A 25,063-nucleotide genomic window follows, 5' to 3' on the forward strand; every position below is an offset into this window, starting at 1 on the left:
TAATAAATTGTGTTTGACTTCTTTAATACTACATTTTTAAAAAGATAGGTAAATTATTATAATCATAGGTCAAAAGTAGCCCTTGGAGGTATCAGTTACTTTCAAGTATGACTGCATTCGCCAATAAAGATTGGCAAAGCCATAATTTTAATATTTTGAAATGAAGGAAATGTGTTTTACCATTCCCTAACAATTCCTTTTTAGTACTTATAAGTATTTAATTCGGTACATGGGGCATCATAAAGTTCAGTAAACAACGGCTAACCACATGAATATCAGCCATCCAAATGAATGGAGAAACCTGTTTTTAAAGTGAAGATTTCAGGTATGTGTTTGTTCACTCATCATTTTCCACCTCTCATCTTCTGCATCACCATGGCCCCAGTTCAAGCTACCAATAAAACCTTTACAGCAAATACAGCTACTGAACTTACTCATCTCCAAACCATTCTATAAACAATTGCTAGAAAAATATTTTTTAAAAGGAAAACTTCATCAACACTCCCCCACTTAAGAGCTTTCAGTAACTTCTCACTTTAATAAGAATAGATTAAAATATCCAACTTCTAAATATGGCCTACAATCCCTTAGTAATCTTGTCAGTTCCTAACCCATCCACCGTGTTCTTCTTATTAAACAATTGCTTAACATATTCCTTACGTTAGATCCATAAAGGTATTAATTTATTTTTTGCCTCAAAGTTCTTTTGAAATGTTCCTCCCTCAGTACGTATGATTGAAAATTATTCCTTGGATATTCACTTAAATCTTACTACCTTGGAATAATCTTCCCTGACTATGCAACCTCCGGTAGGTTCCTTGGTACCCTCTTTCCCTGTGGTACCCATTACTGCCCATCTTAGAACTTATAGCATATGGCATGTGGTATCAATCAATACATAGCTGTTAAATAAATCTAGTCTATTTTTACATTCAGTATAACTATGTTTGCCCATCATTATTTCTAAGAAATATTTAGTGCTGACATAACTTTAATACATGTGTTAGCCAGCTATATTTGGTATATCTTAAGAAAAAACAATTTCATATTTACACAGAAATAGTGACTTAAAACACAATGTTACATTTTGAAAAATAAAAGTAAAATTTTCTATTACCTTCAACTTTCAAATTTCTTATCACAATTATTATATTTGCAGTAGGTTGTGAGACCCATGAGCATAGGGTAATTTTTTAAATATTTGTATTTTAAGACCTGATAATGCCTAGTATTTAACAGCAGGTGTTTAAAGATGTTTGTAAATAAAAATATTTTATTATAGACTATAATTATTAAACTTTGTTAACGAATGTGATGCATTAATTTAGAGAAAATAGAAACATACATTCACAAATCGGTATGTGATTTTGTGACAGTCTGACCTGTCTATAAAGCTGTTGCCTCTTCTAAATATATCTTTTAAGATCATATATTAAAAATATACATGACATAAATATTTTAAGGGTCTCTAAAAGTGAATTTCAATATGATTTCCAAATATAAATTTATATGACATACAATTACCTTAATAACCCATGAAAAGACACATAATTAGCCCAACTGACTATTTTTTCAATATAATGTCAATGATCAATGTAATAAGAATCACACTTTGTGTTCATTAAATTTAATACTGGCTGGGTACGGTGGCTCAAGCCTGTAATCCCAGCACTTCGGGAGGCGGAGGTGGGTGGATCACAAGGTCAAGAGATCGAGACCATCCTGGTCAACATGGTGAAACCCCGTCTCTACTAAAAATACAAAAAAAAAAAAAAAAAAAATTAGCTAGGCATGGTGGCGCGTGCCTGTAATCCCAGCTACTCAGGAGCCTGAGGCAGGAGAATTGCCTGAACCCAGGAGGCTGAGGTTGCGGTGAGCCGAGATCGCGCCATTGCACTCCAGTCTGGGTAACAAGAGTGAAACTCCGTCTCAAAAAAATAAATAAATAAATAAAATAAATAAATAAAAAATAAATAAAAAATAAATAAATACTGAGTTTTAATATTACAGAAATACAATCTAACTATCCTGTATACATTTAACCCTTTATAGCCAGTTGTGTTTGTTAGTTTTAAAACCTAGAAAATTATTTTTAAATATTTCTTGATCAATTTATATATTAACTGTTATTTTTCATCTTAAGCACCTCCCCTCTGAGCAAAGGAATTCCAATTTTTCAATTTCAGTAAATCTATTAAGCTACCTATTGCCTAAGATAAAAGGAATCCTTTCAGAAAGTTTCACTTTAGTGACTTGTGCTGTGTTAAAGTAAGGATTAAGCCTTTTAAAATCCCTTCTGGACCTATTTACAACATGAAGATTTAGAACATAAGTTGCTTTATTATAGCTCTAAGATAAGCTTTAAATATGCAGTAATTTTCCATGCATCACGTAAATCACTCCTCCACATGGAAAGTTGCTAAATTCTTGAGACAAATAGCCCCTGCAGAACTACTTTGTCCTTCAATTTAAGTATATCTCACTTTATATAATTGTTTTCCTAAAGTTTAAATTGAAATTCATTTTAAAAATTACATTATTCTTTTTTAAAGTATTCAAATACGCCCCTTTTATGTACAAGACATCATCATGGGCACCCGGATGTCTTTGAAAAGGGTGAGAAAACAAACCCTACTATTGTTAATCAGGAAAGACATGCCTTAAATAAAAGCCCCAAAGTATAATGTAATTTTAAGAAGGGAAGTATAGCTATTTCCAGGAACATATCACAGGGAACTTCATTCAGTGTAGGGGTCAAGGAAGCATATTTAGGCTAACTGCTGCAGTGTCTCATAAAGCTTTTATGCTTTTCAAACAAGATAGAATATTCTAAATGGAATGAACACAATTTATAAAGAACTTATGAAGAACTGAAAAATATCAGGATAGCTGAAATGTAGAATAACAGAACAAGAAGTGAAGTCTGTATGTGCATCATCTGGCACATAATTGGTTATGAATAAGTATTTATTGAATGAATGAAGCTGGTGAAGAGAGATTATGTCATGTTGAAGAGTCTATTCCACCTTAAAGGCAATGGGATATCTCTAGATGTGTTTCTTTTTTTTTTTTTTTTTTTTTTTTTTTTGAGACGGAGTTTCGCTCTTGTCACCCAGGCTGGAGTGCAATGGCGCGATCTCGGCTCATCCTCGGCTCACCGCAACCTCCGCCTCCTGGGTTCAGGCAATTCTCCTGCCCCAGCCTCCTGAGTAGCTGGGATTACAGGCACGCGCCACCACGCCCAGCTAATTTTTGTATTTTTAGTAGAGACGGGGTTTCACCATGTTGACCAGGATGGTCTTGATCTCTTGACCTCGTGATCCACCCGCCTCGGCCTCCCAAAGTGCTGGGATTACAGGCTTGAGCCACCGCGCCCGGCCTAGATGTGTTTCTTAATGACTGTTCTGGCCTCAGTCTGAAGACCGGTGGAAAGTACTATAAGATTGGGAACAGAAGACTATTTAGGGGTTTGTGGTCATGGTTCAGAAGAGAGATGATGGATGGTGAGAGTATAATCAGAGAAAAGTGATTAGATCCAAGAGATATTTAAGGGGTATAATCAGTAGATGTTGGTGACTTAGTCAATAAGGAAGAGGAGGAATTATGAAAAGGAGGAATTCTTCAGTGGTGAACCAAGAAGTAGGGGCAGTGAAAATTCTAAGTATTTTCATGTTTAGAATTGTTGAAGCATAGGAATAATATAAAACAGACCTACCTTTTGTCCACTGTTTTTATTTAAATTAAAACTGTTTAAAAATTATCTATAGGAAATGTACTTTTTTGTAGCCTCAATCCAGGAAAACTTGCTCCCAATTCCCACTGCTTGTTATCTCATCATATTGACTATTTGATTTTTATATACAAATCTGGATTATACTCATTAATGGGTTTGTTTTGCCTGAATTAAGATATGCATGTATTAACCAACCATTCCATCTCCATCTCCACTGTATCAAATAGGGAGATGTGTATACAACTATAGAAGCAATTTCTTAATATCAGTTTAAAAATTATTTGATAATGCAAGTCCCTGTTCTAAAATTCGAGGATTCTGACCACATTAATACCAACTTATTCATTATAAAAGGCAGTGGCACTGAGTAAATGCAGTTTTACTGTAATTAATAAATAAAATAGATGCCTATTATATTGTGTGGAACTGAAGCTATTTATAAATATACCTTTGGGAGGGTGATCTGGACCATTCAGTGCTCCCTGAATAGCCGCCTGGGCAGCGGAATTCTGAGCCTTCAGCATTTCAATGGTTTCTCTTAGTTCTATAAGTTCAGACTCCTGTGAAATAAACAGAGTTTGGAAACTTTAATACCTAGAAAGAAAACTAAAATCTGCTTTTTCATAGTGACTATCAAAAAGGTTTGATTTTATGTAGTAACAACCTCCTGGAAGATTTGGATGCTTAGTTGAACTTGTGAAGTTGTACTTAGTAACTTCTTTTTTAGCTAAAGGAGATTTTTTCTTAGTTATTATCTTATAAAAGCGATATGAATAGTTTTTATTCCTTTCAAAGGGTGGCCCCCAGAACTCACTAGCACAAAGTAAAACAGGATATCACATCACTAAATTCAGATAACATACTTATTAACATTACCTATGATTATATTAGATGTTGATATATCAATATTGGACTGTTGCATTGCATTGTATTGATTGTCAGCTGGAAACCTGAGTTTTCATCAAATGAATGATTTCAGATTTTGTTGAAGTATTTTGTGTCTGCAAAATTGATTCTTTGTATTTAAGTGTAAAACCTGGAACTTACCCTAAATTCCTATTAAATGTCATTTTACTAAATTCTGATGCCATATCAAGGTCATGTTTCATTCTGATAGTTTTTCATTTAATAAGACTCCTAATGTAGAGACCTAGTCTCACCAAGCCAAAGCAACAGGAATAAAGTAAATAAAACTCTCTCTCTCTCTCTCTCTCTCTCTCTCTCTCTATATATATATATATATATATATATATATATATATAATACAATTTAAAAATAATAGTTAAATTACAAAGCAGCTTACAAATCAAATTCTAATAAAGCATATATTTTCTTATTGCATGTAGAGTAATCTTAAGATATGTCCCAATAAAAAATACTTGTACATATTTGACCTTTCATAGTTATTTAAGTAAATTATTTTATCTGAAATAACTCATTATGTGTAAAATAAAATAACTCAAAAAAGACAGAAAAAAACGAACTGAGTGTTGTTTCAGTATAGACCATATTGCCATTAGAAGCCCAACGATAGAAGGGGTATCTTTCTTGGTGGCAATAAAATCCTAAAAATCAGATCTTTGCCAGCCTCTTAGAGGGAGAATTTTTTGGTAATGTCTTTGTCATTCATCATTTTCTCTAGCATCTTTGGCAGAAAGCCAAAGACTCAGGCTTGGGTTCTTCATTCTCTGGTAAATCATTTCTCTTTACTCAGTATCTCCCAGAATATATATTTTAAAAAGATCATCAACAACAGCCTTTGCAGAAAATTGTTTCATACATGGGAATATCCTGTGACTATTCTAACCTTAGACACTTAAAGAAAACTACAGATGATGCTAATTGAAATGATATCCAAGTTTGGAATGGATACCTGGCACCTCATATAACTATTTTCATTGAATCCCTGACATCTTCCTGATAGAGAACAGTTAAATTTAAAACAACTCTTTTCTCTGAGTCTTTTCATATAATTTTTCCCTTTAAATATCCTTCCTCACTGTTAAAAGCCACGGTAAAATGTCTCCATACTTGTGAAACCCGTTTTCCTGTCAGAAAAAAAATGAAGCTGTGCTTCAAGACTATTTAATGTATTTAGCTTGTCTAGTTGTTGATGAATATACTTTATCACCTGATTTGTGAGCTCCAGATTAACTGGGATGATTTTGTTGAAGTGTTTCAGTCTGTGTTAAAAGGATGTTTCTCCCCTTGAAGGAATAACATAAAACTTCAACTTCATTGCATACTTTTATTTATTTATTTTTTTTTTACAAGAGGGTGTCTGCTGATCACCTAAAAGTGGAGTAACATTTTATTATTTATTATAACCAGGAAGTCTTATTATGATTAAATCAGTAGAATCACCCCCTTTGGATGGGAACAGAGTCAGGATTTCCTTTCTCTCTTTCCCAATAGTGTTATAGAGATGAGCATAAAAGAGTTTTAAATAAAAACTTAACTGAGACATGGAAATTTTTCAATAGTTTATTTTTAGTCTTCATTTTTCTTCTTCATAATTATGGTTATTCACATTTATTTTTTAAGTTATATGCTTCTCAGGTTTCTATAATGCATAGAAATTATAATGTGGCCTCCAGACACAACTATGAATTTTTATTTATTTTTTGTCTATAATGGGGAGTTTGGATCAGGAATATGATTAAAAATGAATTCCAGAGGTAGCTAACTATAAAATCATTAGATATTCTAAAATATTCTCATATAATTTTTTTTAGTTGAAGGGAAATAATAGAAGATACTAAAGTTTTGAGAATCCCTATCAATCATTCAGAAAAAAAAAAAAAAAACTAAAAAAAGTATAGCCATCAACATATGAATTTAGTCTACTCTTTCAATTCAGTCATTTCCAGTTTTTTATTCTCATTAAATACCAAAGAGAAGATTGAGGCTGGGATAATTCTGCAAAAGGTTTTAGGAATAAGATAATCTGATCATATTTTGTAACTTCACACTTTTCAAAAATGATAGATATTTTAAAACCTGAGAACCAAAGTAAGATTTCACTTTCCTCCGATGAGCTATTCAAGATAATGATACCCCAATATCTGCTGACCTTGTAAAGTTCTAGTTTTCCATGGACGTTTCTCATGTAAAGCAAGCTGAATGGAGTTGATGTCTCTTTTCACAGTTTTATGCATATCTCTGAGGCTAAATAATTTATTAAGGTCAGGCTTGAAATGTTTCAAAATAAAAGATCAAATATTGTGTCACAATACTAGCTTGTCCTGGTGGTCTTTCCAATCCATTTTCTTAACTATACCCGATCTCTTTCCAAATTTCTCACTAATAAAGGCTTTGCTGAGAATCTCACAAGCTTGGGACAATCTCATCAACAAATCTCATTAACCAAACTTACCTTCTAGGCCAGTCCCTTTAAATTTTCCACCACATCTGTCTTTTGCATCCTCATGTTGGCACTAGGTTAATTTCATACTTCCCAGCTCCAGTTTCCTCAAACAGGTCCTCCCTTCCTCACTCCACTTTGCATTTGAGGTCTTCCTAATTGTTCTGTTAAAGAACCTGGCCATCCCTACTGCATCTATTTTCACCAAACACTAGTGGTGCAAATAATTTGAAAATTATAGATTCACATTATTCTATGCCCTGAAGGTTAGTGGATGAATCATCTGACTCTAGTGATACATTTTTAAAAACACTTCTAGAGGGCAAATATCATAACATAAATTGGGGAGAGTTAATGTAAAAATCGCATTCAACTAAATTTTTACTTGCAGCATTATCTATTTTCAAAGATTTGGCTTCAAATTCCCTAATTTGAAGGTTTTGATTTCTATTCTGTAGTCATCCCAAAAAAACAGTTTCAGAGAAATAACAAATAAGCAAACACTAGGCTTTATGGTTAGCATAGGAGTCAATATCTGAGCTTCATCACTCATACAAGGGGATATTCCTCTGCCCTGCTCTCACCTTCTGACAAGAAAAACCTATCATACCTTAACATATGTTCTAATTGCCTTGCCATGACAGTTACAGGGAACTAATTTGAAAATCGTCTCAGTTTTAAATTCCTAAATATTTAGCACTGAGTATAGCTTTAGTAAATTTGAACACAAGGAGTTGGAAGTAGTTTTGTAAAAATGTTACATATAAAAATATAGTTTTCTGGATTTTTTCCAGTTGAGCTTTTCTCAACTGGCATTCTGTGAGAAAATTAAGCCCTGCACAATGATTCGAGTAGCGATTTCCTAGATTCTGACAAGAGTGGTACATAGGTAGTGCCATTTTAGATGGTGAGAAAAGAAGCTATTTCAGCACATATAATGGATGCCCCAGGGCATCAGGTTTAATTTTTTTTTTCATATAATCCTGGTGAAGAAGTGCTGGTAAAATAATAAGGATCTGAAATCAACAGAAAATTATTGGTCAAACTCTGTCAATTTCATAGTCTACTGAGCCCTAGTTTAGGTATAGGGTAATGCCTAGAGATACTTTCACTCCCAGCAAGCATCTTAACAATTTTCTTAATATTTAGCTAGTTACAGATTACTAATATAGAACATGTCTTCTTTTAGCAGCTATTGGAAACACTGTTTAACTTTTGGAAAATGCTGCCAGTTGAACACTAACTTTTTTTTTTTCTTTTTTTTTGAGATGAAGTCTCACTCTGTTGCCCAGGTTGGAGTGCAGTGGCATGATCTCGGTTCTCTGCAACCTCCACCTCCTGGTTTCAAGCGATTCTCCTGCCTCAGCCTCCCCAGTAGCTGAGATTACAAGTGCCTACTACCAAACTCAGCTAATTACTTATTTTTAGTAGAGACAGATTTCAACATATTAGCCAGGCTGGTCTTAAACTCCTGCCCTCAAGTGGTCTGCCCGCTTCAGCCTCCCAAAGTGCTAGGATTACAGGTGTGAGCTACTGCACCCAACCAATCACCAACTTACTTTTATCACATCAGTCTAGTGTTAAACACCTTTAAGTGGTTTCTTGTTTTCAAAGACCCAATTCCTTAAACTTCTTTCTAGTCTTAGTCTCTAGCTTAGTCTTACATTTCCCACATATTCTCTATTTTTCCCTTAATATCTTCTATAATTTTTCTCTTTCTTGCCCATGCTCATGCATGTTGTTCCTTTTTCTGTGACATACATTTCTATATTTCCCCTGAATTAATCCTCTTTATCCTCCCAAAGCCCGAGGAGTGCCCTCTGTGCCACCTCTACTCTGCAGGCATTATGCAGATGTGAGTTTTCTTTGAGAATGCACATGACACTGTACTCAGTCTAATGGCATGATAATTTTCTGCCTCTGGGTTATTAATACATGCCTTTTCTTTCTTACCAGGCTATAAGTGTATAAAACCAGTGTTCTGGCACACAAATTTGGCAAGAGATTCAGTGTTGTTTGGCAACTGGAAATAGGAAAAGTGTTAGAAGTGAATCCCTCTCTATTCAAAGGAGTTATTTTGGTCTATAAATCAAACAAAAAGTTTGATATAGTTTCAGGCTATTAATGCCATGTGATTGCTGAAAATCACACTGTGAAGCCCAAAGACTAGAATTACAGCCTTAATTTAGTTTATCCATTTTTAAAGTATACATGTGTATATATACACATACATATATATGTATATATATACACATATACATATATAAAAATACATATATACATATATACACACATATATGAATACAAAAATAAATACAAAATAATATATGCATACATATATATTTATATATGTGTGTATATATGTATTTATATATGTATATATGTATTTTTTTGTTTTTTAAGATGGAGTCTTGCTCTGTCACCCAGGTTGGAGTGCTGTGGCACAATCTTGGCTCACTGCAACCTCTGCCTCCCAGGTATGATGATTGTCCTGCTTTAACCTCCTGAGTAGCTGGGACTACAGGTACAGGCTACAATGCCCAGTTAATTTTTGTTTTCAGCAGAGACAGGGTTTCATTATGTTGGCCAGGCTAGTCTTGAACTCCTGACCTCAGGTGATCCTACTGTCTCAGCCTCCCAAAGTGCTGGGAATACAAGCATGAGCCACCACACCTGGCCTGTTTTAATACATTTTTATTATCATCTGTCATAACTCCATGATAAAGAGATACATATATATCAGAAATATAAACTACATGAGGAATGTTATATATATATATAACATATATATATACATGTATATATATACATATATATGTATATATATATAACATATATATATACATGTATATATATACATATATATGTATATATATATATATACATGTATAATATATTTTTAGAGTTGTAGTAGACATCTGTATCTGTAGATACAGACCTATATCTATCATTCTATAGCTATATTTTCTGTACTGTTTTGTCATTAGAACAGCACAAATTCAATATAAACTTGATGAATGACTAAGTATACAAATGAAGCTTATAACTCCGGGAAGGGGGTTTAGAATCTCTGCTCTGTATTTCACAAGGCTTTTCTCAGGATTGTGGATCACCAGAGAGCAATATACCCTTTTATCTCAGCTCCCTGAATAAATGCCTTTAGTGAAATATGATTAAATGTTATGCCCTTAGCTTTTAGAGAAATGTCTATTTGAACAGTGATTTTGTCTTTTGTTATTCCATGACCCTAATTTAAAAATCTTGGCAATAAATTTGTCCTTGAGTTTAGTGCCAAAGAGTTTGTCTCTTCAGTTTACATTTTGCTCTTCTGGCCAGAAAATGAGAATAAAGCACACCAAGCAATCTGCCTTTATACCTCAGCTTCCTTGAAATTCAATTCAGTTCAGTGCCTTGCAGTAGTAATTATCTAGGCTGAGGTACATTGTTATATACATTACTCTACTGGCTTTCATTAGATTTTGTCCTTGAATTATACCATTTCATATTACAAATAATTTCACTGGCTTTTAAAAATCACTTTGAGAATAAGCAAATTATAATCTCAAATAATAAACTAGTTAACCAAGATTGTTGTGTGTATACAGTTTGCAATTCAAAAAGAAGTGATTTTATTATCAGTTAAAAAATGACAAGGGCAATATGAGACATTCTGATATCTTCAGAGAAAATTTTAAATGTTGACAATGTTATTTTAAGTATAATGTAGGCACATTATAAAATCTCTCATTACAGAAAAGTTTTTAAATATTCAGGGATTAATCATAGGCATTATAAGTTAACTTCCTTTTTTATTCAGTTGCTATGAGAACATTTACTTACAAATATAGCAGAATTCAAGATAATATTGGGTGGAGGACAAAATTTATATTAATTTTGACTTCTTAAAGATATCAAGACTTAAATTCTAACGCTCATTTCCAGCAATATGCTTGGTAAATGCCCAGTGAGGAATCTCCTTTTACCTTTTAATTTTCAAGGGAAAATGAGAAATGTAAAAGAAGATAATATTTTTTGACATGCCCTAGCATGTGACATGATCAGAGTATCTTACTCCTCATGGTGATACTACAAAGTAGTTATTATCATCCCCACTTTTAAAAAGGTGAATTTGAGATTCAAGAAAGGTAAGATACACTTGCTCGATTACCCAGCTTTTAACAGACATAGCCAGAATTCTCATTCAAGAATACTGGACGCCAGTGTTTTCATTCTTTCCCATTAGCTGCTCTAAAAAGCCTTGTAATTCTATTTTCTAGATTCTTACGTTACATAGTGAAGTGACAAACTGTAACAACAACAACAACAAAGAAATGCAGGGGGAAAGAAGGAAGGGTGGAAGGGAGGAGAAAGGAAGGGTAGAAAAGAGGCAAGAATGAAGAGAAGGAAAGGAAAGGAAAAAGGAAGGAAAAAAGTTCCGAAGGAAGGAAGGAAGGAGGGAACATTGACGGCTCAAAAGGAGTTTCTTAGCTGTCCTAGAACAGATTTTACAGGAATGGATAGTGCTCTCTCTCACAGGTATATGGAGAATATGAGAATAAATGTGCTAATAACACTAGGCAATTATAAGAATAGTAGGTTTTCTCTTTTGATTTCAATGAACTGTTCATTCAGTGTTTTGTAAACTGACAAAATTTGGTGATATCTACCAGTTTTGTAAAGCTAATCACATACCTTACAGAATCTGAAGACAAAACTGAAGCCATTTGTATGGATAGAGGAATACATTCCTGAAAATACGCAAAACTTTTTATATAATGGGTCTCTTTGAGAATTAGATGAAAACTCTGGACACCTGATCATTTATACACATTTACAGTTTTTACACACACACACTCTCTCTCTCTCTCTCTCTCTCTCTCTCTCTCTCTCTCTCCATGCAATTCCAGAGGCTTCACCTATCCCTGACACCCATCCAAAGAAGTTAAGGCCACTGGACTAACAGAAAAGAAGTAAGTTAACTTGTCAGCACAGGAAAGGTGACCAGGCTTTCCACACAGTATGGATCTCCTTAATGCATTTGTCTTTGTGAACTACATTTCCTGTTCCTTTCTTTTTGGTATTCCTTTTCTCATACCATAAAATCTTTTAAGTTCGTTTTAAACATTTTGATATAACAAATCACTGTTCTGCAAAGGCAACCTCCCTAGATGGAAACTAGTTCTTGTTACTTCAAAATTACACAGGATTGACCTCTGTTTCACAGATGTTGTAACCTGAAGTCCCTTACTTGGCAGAGTCCTAACATCTGTCCCAGGCATCCTTCCTGTGTGTCTGAGCCTACAGCCATGTTCTATAGCTGGATTTAGTGACCACATATTTGTGAAAGTTCTTATCAAAGTAGGATTCTTGTCAACTGCATAACAATTTGCTCTCATAATATTCTCTTATGTGACTGTTTTTCTTTCTTAACATTCAGTATTCTTTTACTAGTTCCATACAGAAGTAAATTAATAGACTGCCTAGAAAGAATTTTGTCTGTATATGTGTGTTCCAATATGAAGTAAAATAATTACATCTTTAAATTAAAATCTGAAAAGAAAGGTATTATCATTGTTTTAATTTAGTATAGAATGGAATGTTCTTATTTATTATTATTTATTTATTTTGTCACCCAGGCTGGAGTGCAGTGGTGTGATCTTGGCTCACTGCAACCTCTGCCTCCTGGGTTCAAGTGATTCTCCTGCCTCAGCCTCCTGAGAAGATGGGATTACATGCACCTGCCATAACACCCAGCTTCTTCTTTTTCTTATTATTTTTTGTATTTTTAGTAGAGATGTGATTTTACCATTTTGGCTAGGCTGGTCTTGAACTCCTGGCCTTAAGTGATCCACCTACCTTGGTCTCCCAATGTGCTGGGATTATAGGCATGAACCCCTGCACCCAGCCTAGAATATTATTTTTTAAAGAGCTTCAGGTATTATTTAAGAATCCTATGCAATTTGTTGTCTTCTTTCAGTCTCCCGTAGCAAATTCTGCACATACCTTTTGTTCCGCTGTCATGGTTAGACTTTGCAATCGGCCAGTCATATTCCCTAAACTCTTTTCAAAAGCTGCTACAAGGTGAGCCTGTGAACAAAATGGAAGAAACATGGTTTAAATGTCAGAATCTTATGTGTATGATAAAAAGCCTTCATTTTACAAAATGCTTAATTTCATGTGTTCCGACTCTTTAAATACTATGACCATCACAGTTAGCTTTGACTGGTGACTTCTTTAACAAACGTTTTCATTTATCTTTTCTAAATTGTGTCTTCTTGAAATCAGTGTTTCAGTCTCTTGACATTTAATGTGAGTTTAACTTCTGAAAGAAGATGGTATTTTGCAAGTAATAACTCCTTCTGACTTGCACGTCATGTAGAGATTTGACTGACCCTCAAAATGCCAAATATAAAGTTCTGATCTGTCAAGTTTTTTAGACTTAAAGCCCAAAAAGAGGTCACTGAAATAGTCAATGGACAAATGTTCCTAATTTTTAGTGTTTCGTGATGAGCTTTGAATATATTGTTAGCTCATCTATTGTAATGATACGCTCCTTCAAGTGTCAGACATCCGCTGACAGCTATAACATTATCTTTCCTCTTTTTCTACTTACAAAGAATTGAATAGAAAACCAGTTGTCTTTACCTTCCAAACTCTTTTCAATAAGAAGCCTCTTTTTTTTTTTTTTTTACTTCGGATTCCCTTCAATGAAGGAAATACAGATAAGCCAGTTAGAAATAACATTCCATCATATTTTATTTTATGGTAAGCTTTTATGGCTTTTGGATTTTATTTTAAATTTCAGAGAATCATACATATTATAGTACATAATGATAACTCTTATGATTAAGAAGTATTTGACAATCTTATTAAAGCTCAAAAATAGGCCAACTTCCATTTGCACACCCTTATGCAACAGTCTGAACCCAAAACATTAAAGTGAAGAGGTACTTCAGTCTTTCACCATGTCTTGAGGTAGAACTAGAGGTACATTATCTCAAACTGATAAAATTGTATTGTGCCCCAAAAGGATATAAGGATTTAATATTTTACAACCGAAGTCTGTAATAAACTATAACTATATATAGGGCAAAATTTGGCAACCCCTGGCCAAAAATTTATTTCTTTTTGGAACATACGAATAAGATGACTTAAATAAAACATATCTCCATGTACATATAGCAGAGCTGAAATACTGAGGCACCTACTACCAAATGGATCACAACAATTCAAATAATTAAGGCTCATTACTTAATAATGGAAATATATTCCATTATTGGTAACAGTTAGAATGTACACCTTCCTTCCATTAGCATTATAATAGAAAGGTGCCTGTTTCTAGCTCTGAAATCATCCTGGGATGCCTTTATCTGACACCGCAAGATGGAGAAAAACAATTTGTAGAGAATACAGCTACTAAACTTCAATCTATCAGAACAACTCTTTACTCTTTTTCTACTCCTTCCCTTTTCCTTCATTGTCTCCTCCCCCTCCTCTCTCTCTTTCTCTCTCTTTCTCTCTCTCTCTCTCTCACACACACACACACACACACACACACACACACACACACACTCCACACACTTTTACCCATGAGAATTACAAACCAAAGTTTGTTGGCAAATTTAATTGGATAAATACCATTAAAAACAGTATCTTATATTTTAAAAAATTTTCAATGACAAGCAAGAAATGTGATGCCATCAGACCTAGTAACTGAAAAATTAGCATACAGCTATGCTCATTTTTTCTTACGTTTTTACTTTTAATTATTTATTTTACTTTTTTAGCCAATGTCTTGCTGCCACCCAGGCTGAAGTGCAGTGCCACAATCCTAGCTCACTGTAGCCTCCAACTCCTGGGCTAAAGTGATCCTCCTGCCTCAGCCTCCCAAGTAGCAAGAACTACAGGCATGCACCAACATGCCCAGATCCTTTTTTTTTTTTTTTCGTTTTCTGTAGAGATAGTGCCTCACTCTGTTGCCTGGGCTGCTCTCTAACTCCTGATCTCAAGTGATTCTTCCCAACTTGGCACCCCAAAGTGCTGGCTGGGATTATAGGTGTGAGCCACAACACATGAACTTTGACTTTTCAACTGTACAAAAATCCACACATACGTAAAAGTGAACAAAATAAAAACCGCCCATTAACTTATCACATACTGAACATTCATGCATTCACCAGCAAAGTCCAGAAATAGGATATTTCAAGACCCAAGAAGCCCTTCTTTGCTCCTCTTTTATCATTATTCCCTCTTCCTTTCCCAAAGATAACCACTACATAATTTCTGCAGTAATTATTTTCTTGCTTTATAGTTTTTACTACCTAAGCTTGCATTTCTAAACACTATGTTTAGATTAGCCTATTTTGAAAACTACCCCAAAGTAATCAAACAGCATGATTCTTTTGTTGTTTTCTTTTGCTTATTGTGGGTTTTAAGATCCCTCCATGTGGCATGTAGCATAAGTTAGTCTTTAGTGTACAGCATTCATATATGTGAATTTATACTATATATGTCCATGATGGTCATTTCAGTTTAGCCTGTTAGAAATAACACCACTATGCTCATAACATTGGTTACTAAAACCTAAAACTGAAATTGTATGTTTTCTTTTAAAATAAGGAAAATTATAGCAGAAACTCTTTTCTAGTACTTACTAAATGAAATGTAACATTTTACTCACTATTTCAAGGTTTTAATTCTCCTAAAAGGGAGATATGTAAGGTTTAATCATTGTACTATGAATTCTTAAATGTGTAAACTTGAAGGGAATTATTCTCCTTTACACTTTATGCATACTTTTTCAGTTTAATATGAATTAAAATATGACAAAGAAACCGTGACTGTAAAACATATGGTTCCATTAGCAATCTAAAACAAAGGTGCCTGTTTCTATCTCTGAATTCATCTTGGGATGCCTTTCTTTACCTGGCACTGCAAGATGGAGAAAAACAATTTCTAGAGAATACATCTACTAAACTTCAATATATCAGAACAACTCTTTATATAAACTGTATTACTTACATTTTGTAGCTATAAGTAACCATAAAGTATTTATCATTAGAAAGGCAGTTTGTAATTATACACAAAAAACTTATAACTGGTTACTAAAGAATATTTTAACTTGAGTCGTGTTGTTTTCAATGAAAAGTATGTCACGATTATGTTAGTGAAAAACACCTACAACCATCTGATCTTCAGCAAACTTGACAAAAACAAGCAATGGGGAAAGGATTTCCTATTTAATAAAAGGTGCTAGGAGAACTGACTAGCCATATGCAGAAATTGAAACTGGACCACTTCCTTATGCCTTATACAAAAATTAACTCAAGATGGATTAAAGATTTACATGTAAAACCCAAAACTATAAAATTCCTAGAACAAAGTCTAGGCAATATCATTCAATACATAGATAAGGGAAAAGATTTTATGACAAAAAACTCCAAAAGCAATTGCAACAAAAGCAAAAGTTAACAAACAGGATCTAACTAAACTAACAACCTTCTGCACAGCAAAAGAAACTATCATCAGAGCAAACACACAATCTGCAGAATGGGAAGAAATTTTTGTAACCTAACCATTTGACAAAGGTCTAATATTCAGAGTTTACAAGGATCTTAAACAAATTCACAAGTAAAAAACAAAAACCCCATTAAAAAGTGGAAAAGACATTAATATACATTTCTTAAAAGACAGTCATGTAGCCAAGAAACATATGAAAAAAAAGCATAACATGAAAACCACAATGAGATACCATCTCACAGCTGTCAGAATGGTGATTATTACAAAGTCAAGAAATAATAGATGTTGGGGAGGTTGCAGAGAAAAAAGAATATTTTTACACACTGTTGGTGGGAGTGTAAGTTAGTTCAACCTTTGTGAAAGACACTGTAGTGATTCCTCAAAGATCTAGAAGCAGAAATACCATTTCACCCAGCAATTCCATTAATGGATGTATACCCAAAGGAATATAAATCATTCTATTATGAAGATAGTTCTGCATTATGTTCACTGCAGCATTATTCACAATAGCAAAGACATGAAATAACCCAAATGCCCAACAACAATAAACGATAAAGAAAATGTGGTACATATACCTCATGGAATACTATACAGTCATAAAAAGGAGTGAGGTCATATCCTTTGGAAGGACATGGATGGAGCTGGAAGGCATTATCCTCAGCAAACTAACACCAGAACAGAAAACCAACCACCACATGTTCTCACTTATAAGTAGGAGCTGAACAATGAGAACACATGGGCACATGGTAGGGAACAACACACACTAGGGCCTGTCAGTGGGAGTTAAGGGAGGGAGAGCATCAGGAAGAATAGCTAATGGATGTTGGACTTAATATCTAGGCAATGAGTTGATTTGTGTAGCAAATCACCATGGCATATGTTGACCCCTGTAACAAGCCTGTATATCCTGCTGATGTACCCCCAAACTTAAAATAAAAGTTGAAGAAAAAAAGTATTGCCTTAAACTTATGTCACCTTGGTTTAGTTTATCAGATTAACATTGTTATTTTAGAAGTTATAAAAGGCTAAATTTTTCACTAAATAAGGTAAACGGAAAAGGAGGCAAATGGGAACATTTTTCTACTGATGATCTTTATCACCTTAATGAAGAGAAAATGGAAAATAAAACTGATTAAACTTATAGAATAACATATCTTGTCTGAAAAATTTTATAAAATTACTTTTAAAAATATGGATTTTCAGGGGAGTTGATAGTCATAGTTTACTTGGTTCTGATTTTTCCTTTAGCAGTTTCATAACTTTAAGGTCAGAGTAAAATTGTATTAATATGATGATGAGTATCTCCTGATTCGTGTTAGATGAAGTTTGTCAAGGTAATAAAACAGACAAGACTGAGTATTAGTAAAGGGAAGATCATTTCAATTCATACTGTCTTCGGTTTTGGAATCATACAATGTATTAGGTTGGTGCAAATGTAATCTGAATAGACATGTAAAGAGAATTACTATGATGCTAAACGATAAGATGAACTATCTTATACATAATGTTTACTTTGTATCTCTTCATACAGAATGCAGAGACAGACCACTGACAAATTAAAAACACTCTAAGCATATATATATTTATATATATATGTTATATAGCAATATATATACCATACATCATATAGCAATATATTAATATATAGGTGCATACATAGACATATATGTATGCTTAGAGTATACATATTATATAGTATTTTATATATGTTTATTATGAAGGCATATATACATACACAGATATATATATATATATATGCCTAGAACATCTTAATATTTATATGGGAAAATACATATAGTATATTATGTACATATATAAAGCATATATAATATGTAATGTATATCTGCCAATATAAACTTGATGTATATATGACTTTATATTTTAAAATTAGTAATTAGTTGAACCAAGAATTATTCTGCAACATAAAGTTTCATATTTCTTTTACACTACAAAAATTGTCCAAACACTTAAGTGTTTGTCATTAATATGTACAAAATAGATTGCCCTTAGAAGAGATGCAAAAAAACAAGAGTAACTAGCAGATTATATGAAAATATTAAATAAGCAAAATAGAACACAATCTCAAAGAAAATAATACCCAAGAGATAATTGGTTAAAAGACTTATCTGCTGAAAGGCAAAAAAAGCAACTTTTGTTTTCTTTCCTATTCATTCAGTAACGTCTTTGAAAAATATTAGTAATATCTAGCCTTGGTGTCCATTTCCAAATAATGTAATGGCTGAGATTTGTAAAGAAAACACGTTAAAAGACAGACAAAAGCATCGCACCTGACCCAGCTGCCTAAAGGTGTGGGCAAGAAGCCAGCGGCTACCTGGCTTATTGTGCACTATGACCAAGCATCTACAGTTGCCTTTCCGTGTATGGCTTCTGTTTTCTTTCTGTTTGTTGGTAGGTTATTGATCAGAAAGCCAGGCAATGGCACCTGCAAATATACCCGCTCTCCTTTCTAAGAACATGCTAGTAGAATCAGCTTAACACTTTTCATGTGGTTTTATGCAGCTCTGTTCAGAACAACTTTACAAAAGGGAGGGAAAACTTAATATACATTCTACTGAACGGAGGCTTTACTCTGCCAGTCAAATGAGAGCTGAGCTAACCAGATATGCTTTTGATTTACCACTCTCCATTTGAGCAAACGGAAAGAAATGCATTTTAGCAGAGACACGGATGCATTTCAGATTTAAAACTTAAAATACAGATTATTGTTTGGAATCCATATAAATGTAATTATGCCAAGTTCAAATGTGTGATATACAAATTAATGTTTCAAAAATACCCCAAATAAAAGAAAAGCATATAAGTTATGATAGAACATTTCATATACCGAGTAAAGATGAATATTTGATACTTAAAAATGTCATTAGAAACATCTCATTTTTTCATAGAACCAAACTCATTGAAATTCATCCCTATAAATTATAGCTATTAAGATTTTTAATATAACAATTTCTCATTGTGGAGGCTACACTCACATTTAACCAAAAGGTAAAAAGTTTACTTGTACTGTGAACAAACTATTAAACAAGGACTTACTTCTACTTTCAAATGGAAACTGTACATTTAAAATCATCATTGATTATATTTAAAATATCTTATAATTAAATAATTTTATCAAATCCCTATAATCAATTTAAGTACATGCATGTTAAAAATATATGTGTATACTACATACATTAACAGATATTAACTCTCATGAAATGAAACACTCTGAATGAAATTTAAACACAGCACTTCTTATAAGTGAGGAAAAATCAAGTATTAACTAAATTATTTGATGGCTCATTATGATGTATGACATCTAAAATGACATTATAAACCAAACACAAAGAAAATGAATAAGTTTAAAATGACTTGTAGTTAATAGGTGATTTGCAAGTAATTCAAATTCCTGAATGTGTAAAATAGATTATTTCCTTAAGAACACAAGTGGCCAGAAATATACAAAATTATACCCCCGTATTTATAACAACATTATTAAAATGTTTAAACTAGAACTGATATTAAAATTGTTTTATAATCATTTACATACATATCCATTTATGTAACTTCCAAGATACTGCAATTTTAGTCTAAAGTGGAATTTTAATAAACTTTTTTGTTAACAAATAGATAGTAATCCATAGCTTCATTACCTGTACTTTTTGACTCTCATTCAATTTGTGCATTTTTACAATGTAAAACATTTTCCTATTCTTAGTAAATTTATTTGGTGATAAAAAGCTTTGACAGTCCCTATCACCACCAAATAAAGAAACACTAAATAATGGATTAAAGTTGAAATGCCTGGGAAACTAAAAGTAAGATTTTTTTTCAAAAGAACTGTGTTAGATCTTTGGGTGATTTATATTTCAGTTTCAAATAATTATACACACAAGAAGTTGAAAAGATAGTACAGATAGGTCCCTTGTATTCTTCATCCAGTTTTGCCCAATGATCATGGATCTTATATAATTATATTATATATCAAAGCTGGGAATACAATATTGATTTACATTAATAGATTCACATATGTAGATTCATGTAATGGCCATCTCATTCAAGATACAAAACTAAAGTTCTCCCTCTAAGTATAGTCACACTACCTCTCTCTCTCCTCCATCCTTAGCAATCACTAATCTGTTCTCCGTTTCTTTAATTTTGCCATTTCTGGAATGTTATATAAATGAAATTATACAAAATTTGACCTTCTATAACTGGCTTTTTTCACTCAGCATAATGCCCTTGGGATCCATCCAAGTTGATACATGTATCTATCAGTAGTCATTTCTTTGTATTGCTGGGTAGTGGTCCATGATATAGATGTATCAGAATTTATTTATTAACCAACCTATTAAGGGATATTTTTGTTTGTTTCCCTTTTTTGGCTATTAAAAAAATAAAGCTGCTATGTACAGGTTTTTGTGAGAATTTGATGTGTTTTGAGACGGTTTCTAAATTATATTATAAATTGTTTAAAAGAGCATAAAAATAGGATATATATATATATATATATATATATATATATATATATCAGTCTCCCATCAGTGTGCAAAAATTAATACTAATGATAACATGTACAGCTGAGTGGAACCTAGAGCACTTTGGGCATTTGTCTTCAAGACTAGCACTTTTAAAATTAGCACAAAGACTGGCATGAAATTATCTATTGGCACAGCTGCTTCTAAGTCTGTGTTCCTTACTTTTATTTTTTTCATTATTGTCCCCCAGGAGAATCATTATAGATTTTTTTTTTCCTAATTGTGCTCTTCCCTCATGACATTTTAAAGCCACAGAAAAGCTGGATGTTCATTTATATATTGTCTGTATATCTGTGTTTCTCACATAAAAAGAGTACTTAACCCACAAAAACACAAGAACCAATTTTCACCCTTTGTTATCAACACCCCACTGACAATTCATGCCCTAAAGTCATGAAAACACATCAGTGAAAATAGTATGACATGCATAATTAGTGCAGACGGGGTGGGTAGCCAACTGCTGGCACCTTTCTAAAATTATTGCTCCATTTTCAAACAGTAACGCAGAGTTGACCCCCAAGACTATTCCCCTATGTTAAAATTTGGTTCCGGGTGTGTGTGTGTGTGTGTGTGTGTAAGGAAGCTTTTGCATATCTGTATTAAGTATATATACATGAGCATATAATAGAAAAATGTTGAAATGATACACAAGAAACCAATAATAATAAGAATGATATTCTTAGAGCAAAAACAAAAAACAAAAACAAAAAATAAAGTGAAACACCATTTTAATTTTTTCTTATTATACAATAAGCATCATTACTTTTTAAATAAGAAGTATTAGCCCACCTTCCATTCTGTCCAGCAGTCATTTATTATTTCAGTATCTGAATTATATGATGAGCTCAATCAAGAGACATTAAAAATATAATGGAACCCTGAGTAATCATTCAAGACATCTGCAAGTATTTTGACAATCTAATAAGTAGGGTCTGCCATTGAGCCTTCCTTATTGCAGATAAACATAACCAAGGAGGTTCTTGTATTTTCATTGTTCTACTTCCTCTGGGTACAAATTCAGGAACCTAGACAGCAATATTTCATACTTCTTTATTTTTATTTATTTATTTATTTACTATTTTTAAAAATAAAGATGGGGTTTCACCATGTTGGTCAGGCTGGTCGTGAACTCCCGACCTCAGGTGATATGCCCACCTTGGCCTCCAAAGTGCTTGGATTACAGGTGTGAGCCACCAAACCAGGCCAATATTTCATACTTCTATACATGTAGGTTATATTATAAAATATACAGTTGCCTCAGGACTATCTCTTTAAAAATCACAATAAGGTTAATATTGTTATTTTCCAGTATTGCTTAAACAATTCTCTAAAACCTGCTATTATTTTCAGGAATCTCCTAACAACATCTATAAAAAATAAACAGAATAAATCCAAAATTAATTTAATTCTCCCAAATTTCAAAAAGAAAATAAATTCAAATACAGTGTTAAAATGAATACATTGTGAATGAAATGACACAAATACTTAGAATTTATATTGCACAATGATAACTTTTTAAAAAAAATCTTAAAATGACTCTTATTCAAGTCTTACACTGTTGGGCGTGCACCTGCTCACTCCTGATATATCATGTTTTGTCTAGGAGATAGAAAAACTTAGTAGAGGAGAGGAAGGAGGGGTGGGGAGGCACAGAGCAGGCCCAAAGCTCTGCAGCAGAACTGAGCAAAGGACTGTTGAGCGAGAGAGGCAAGACATATGGCAAAATAGCAGGCATTTCCTTACACCTCGCTGCTGTTCCTAACACCACTGCTCCTCAGGACTGGGAACAGTGCCACATGTTCTCCTTTATCATTCTGCATCTACTCTGAGTGCTCCCTGGCACAGTGGAAGATATTCAGTAAATGTTAATTTAATTGACGGTCTTCATCATCATCATTTTTGCCATCCTGGGCTGCTCTGGTGTCAGTAAAAGTGTACCCTTTCAAACTGCTATGCAAGCTACCAGTGTTTTTTTTGAGTGAACTATGGCTCATCCACAGTATAGCTAAGCTATCCCAATTTAGACCTAAGTTCATCTTTTAGAATTTACTGGATGCTTAACTAATTGTTCAATACATTGAAATGAAGGAGGTTGGGCACATGAATATTTTATGTTCTAAAGTCAAACACTGACAACCCCTATTATATTGTCAAAGCGTCTTATGTATGATGAGTAATAAAAATAACAAACAAGAAAAGAAGCAACCCATATGGCTGTTACTGTTGTTTCCAATCTTATTAGAAACAGCAGGGCATTTTAACCATATTGCCATCCCTCATTAGTTTGGGTTTACATTTCATTACTGAGTATGCAGAAAATGTTAACTTTTTATGAGTCCCACTAGTCAGTTTTTTAAGGCTGTATCATTTCAGGCACTGAAAGTTTGTAAGTGTATTACTGTAATGACTCCATTTTACAATGTAAAAATCTGTTGTAATATATTTAAAAATCAAGTGACTTACATTTGCTGAAAGCTGAGATGTGAGCGTAGCAACTTTTTCTTGTGATGCAACCAGTTCTCTCCGCAGCTTATGAATTTGCTGAATGCAACAAAGAAAATCAATGGAATATGCAAGCAGATTTTTACTTAAAACCAAGAATTCAAACCAAGAAAACAAACACTAAAGCTCATTCGAACCCCATTGTATCAGCACCAACTCCTGAAAACAAAAGATATGAACACTAGCTCCACAGTAAAAAGTGATTATCATTCAAAAGGGAAGGGCTGCCTGTTGAACTTCAAAGCTGGTACTCAAATCTGCAAATAAAAATACGCTTACTTGCCCCATTTGCCATCCCTCAGATGGTAAATGACTTAAGAGCACTTTACCCTCTGTACTGATTCTTCCCCCTCTAGAAAAATTGTGGGAATAAAACTGTAGAAAAAGATTTTCTTTGTAAAAACTGAATATACATGTGTGTGTGTGTGTGTGTGTGTGTGTGTGTGTCTGTGTGTCTGTGTGTGTGTGTGTGTGTGTGCATATACATATGTGTATATATATATACAGTTATATACACACATGTATTTTTTGGTCTTATTTAGTAAAAGATACTCCATGTTCTTTTTCAGAAAATATTAGGTTGGTTTTTTTTCCTCTGTATTTTTAATTTCTCATAGTTTGAAAACATCTCAAAAGCTATAGAATACCCTTCAGTCACTAAAACTTGGGCTTAATTCAACATTTAATCAGTTCACATTTGAAATTTTATTGGCTGGAGTTCTGATGACTACAGAGAAGCCTTCCCAAATCTGTATTATCATGGCCTTTATTTAGTGAGTTATTATTAGCTCATAGATGCTTTATAGCATATCTTTAGCTTAAAAATAAGGGGGGAAATAGCAATAATAGGTGCAACTAATTAGATAAACCAGTATGATGAATATCCTAAAGTGTCTTTCTTTTTAGTTAAGTTCACGCTCCAATAAAACTGAAAAAGAAAAGGGTGATGATATATTATATCATGTTTGAAGTTTAAGCACTTTCTGCAGTTTAATCTGTATGTCTCATGTCGTGACTAATATGAATAGAACATTTATAACAATCTGACACTAGGTTCCACAACTACATATCTGGTCTCAAGGAATTTTAGTTATTTGGATGTTAAACATTCTACTTTAAATGCTTCTCGTTTCTTTGAAAACAAGTCTTCTATTGTTGTACTTGAACATTTGGAATGCTGTCTCAGTTTGAAAGAGCATTCTTGACATAGTTTATTAATTGCCTCTGTTGAAAAGAAATGGTGGTCCACTGAAAAACTCTAACGAAGAAGAGAACTCTCAGCTGGAAACAGACTTAATAGACATTTATATAATTTCACCAAATGTGATTCTACTTCATTCTTCTTTTTCTTTTTCCAAAACAGAGAGACCCCAGTCTAAAATAACACTTGCTTTACATGTATAAGAT

The 25,063-nt window shown here is 33.3% G+C and overlaps 1 protein-coding gene across 9 annotated transcripts in view; it reads right to left on the bottom strand.

The window, feature by feature from the left end:
• The window catches only part of NAV3 (neuron navigator 3), an 850,089-nt gene that overhangs the window by 37,510 nt on the left and 787,516 nt on the right, over positions 1-25,063 (bottom strand). For all 9 annotated transcript variants that reach the window (XM_074402523.1, XM_074402524.1, XM_074402522.1 and 6 more), the window contains 3 exons: positions 23,618-23,695; positions 13,101-13,184; positions 4,182-4,293 (listed from right to left, as the gene is read on the bottom strand). In XM_074402523.1, coding sequence (XP_074258624.1) covers positions 4,182-4,293; positions 13,101-13,184; positions 23,618-23,695 — 274 coding nt within the window. The remainder of the gene's footprint in view (positions 1-4,181; positions 4,294-13,100; positions 13,185-23,617; positions 23,696-25,063) is intronic.

The sequence above is a fragment of the Saimiri boliviensis genome, chromosome 7, assembly GCF_048565385.1.
Source record: "Saimiri boliviensis isolate mSaiBol1 chromosome 7, mSaiBol1.pri, whole genome shotgun sequence".
Lineage (NCBI taxonomy): Eukaryota > Metazoa > Chordata > Mammalia > Primates > Cebidae > Saimiri > Saimiri boliviensis.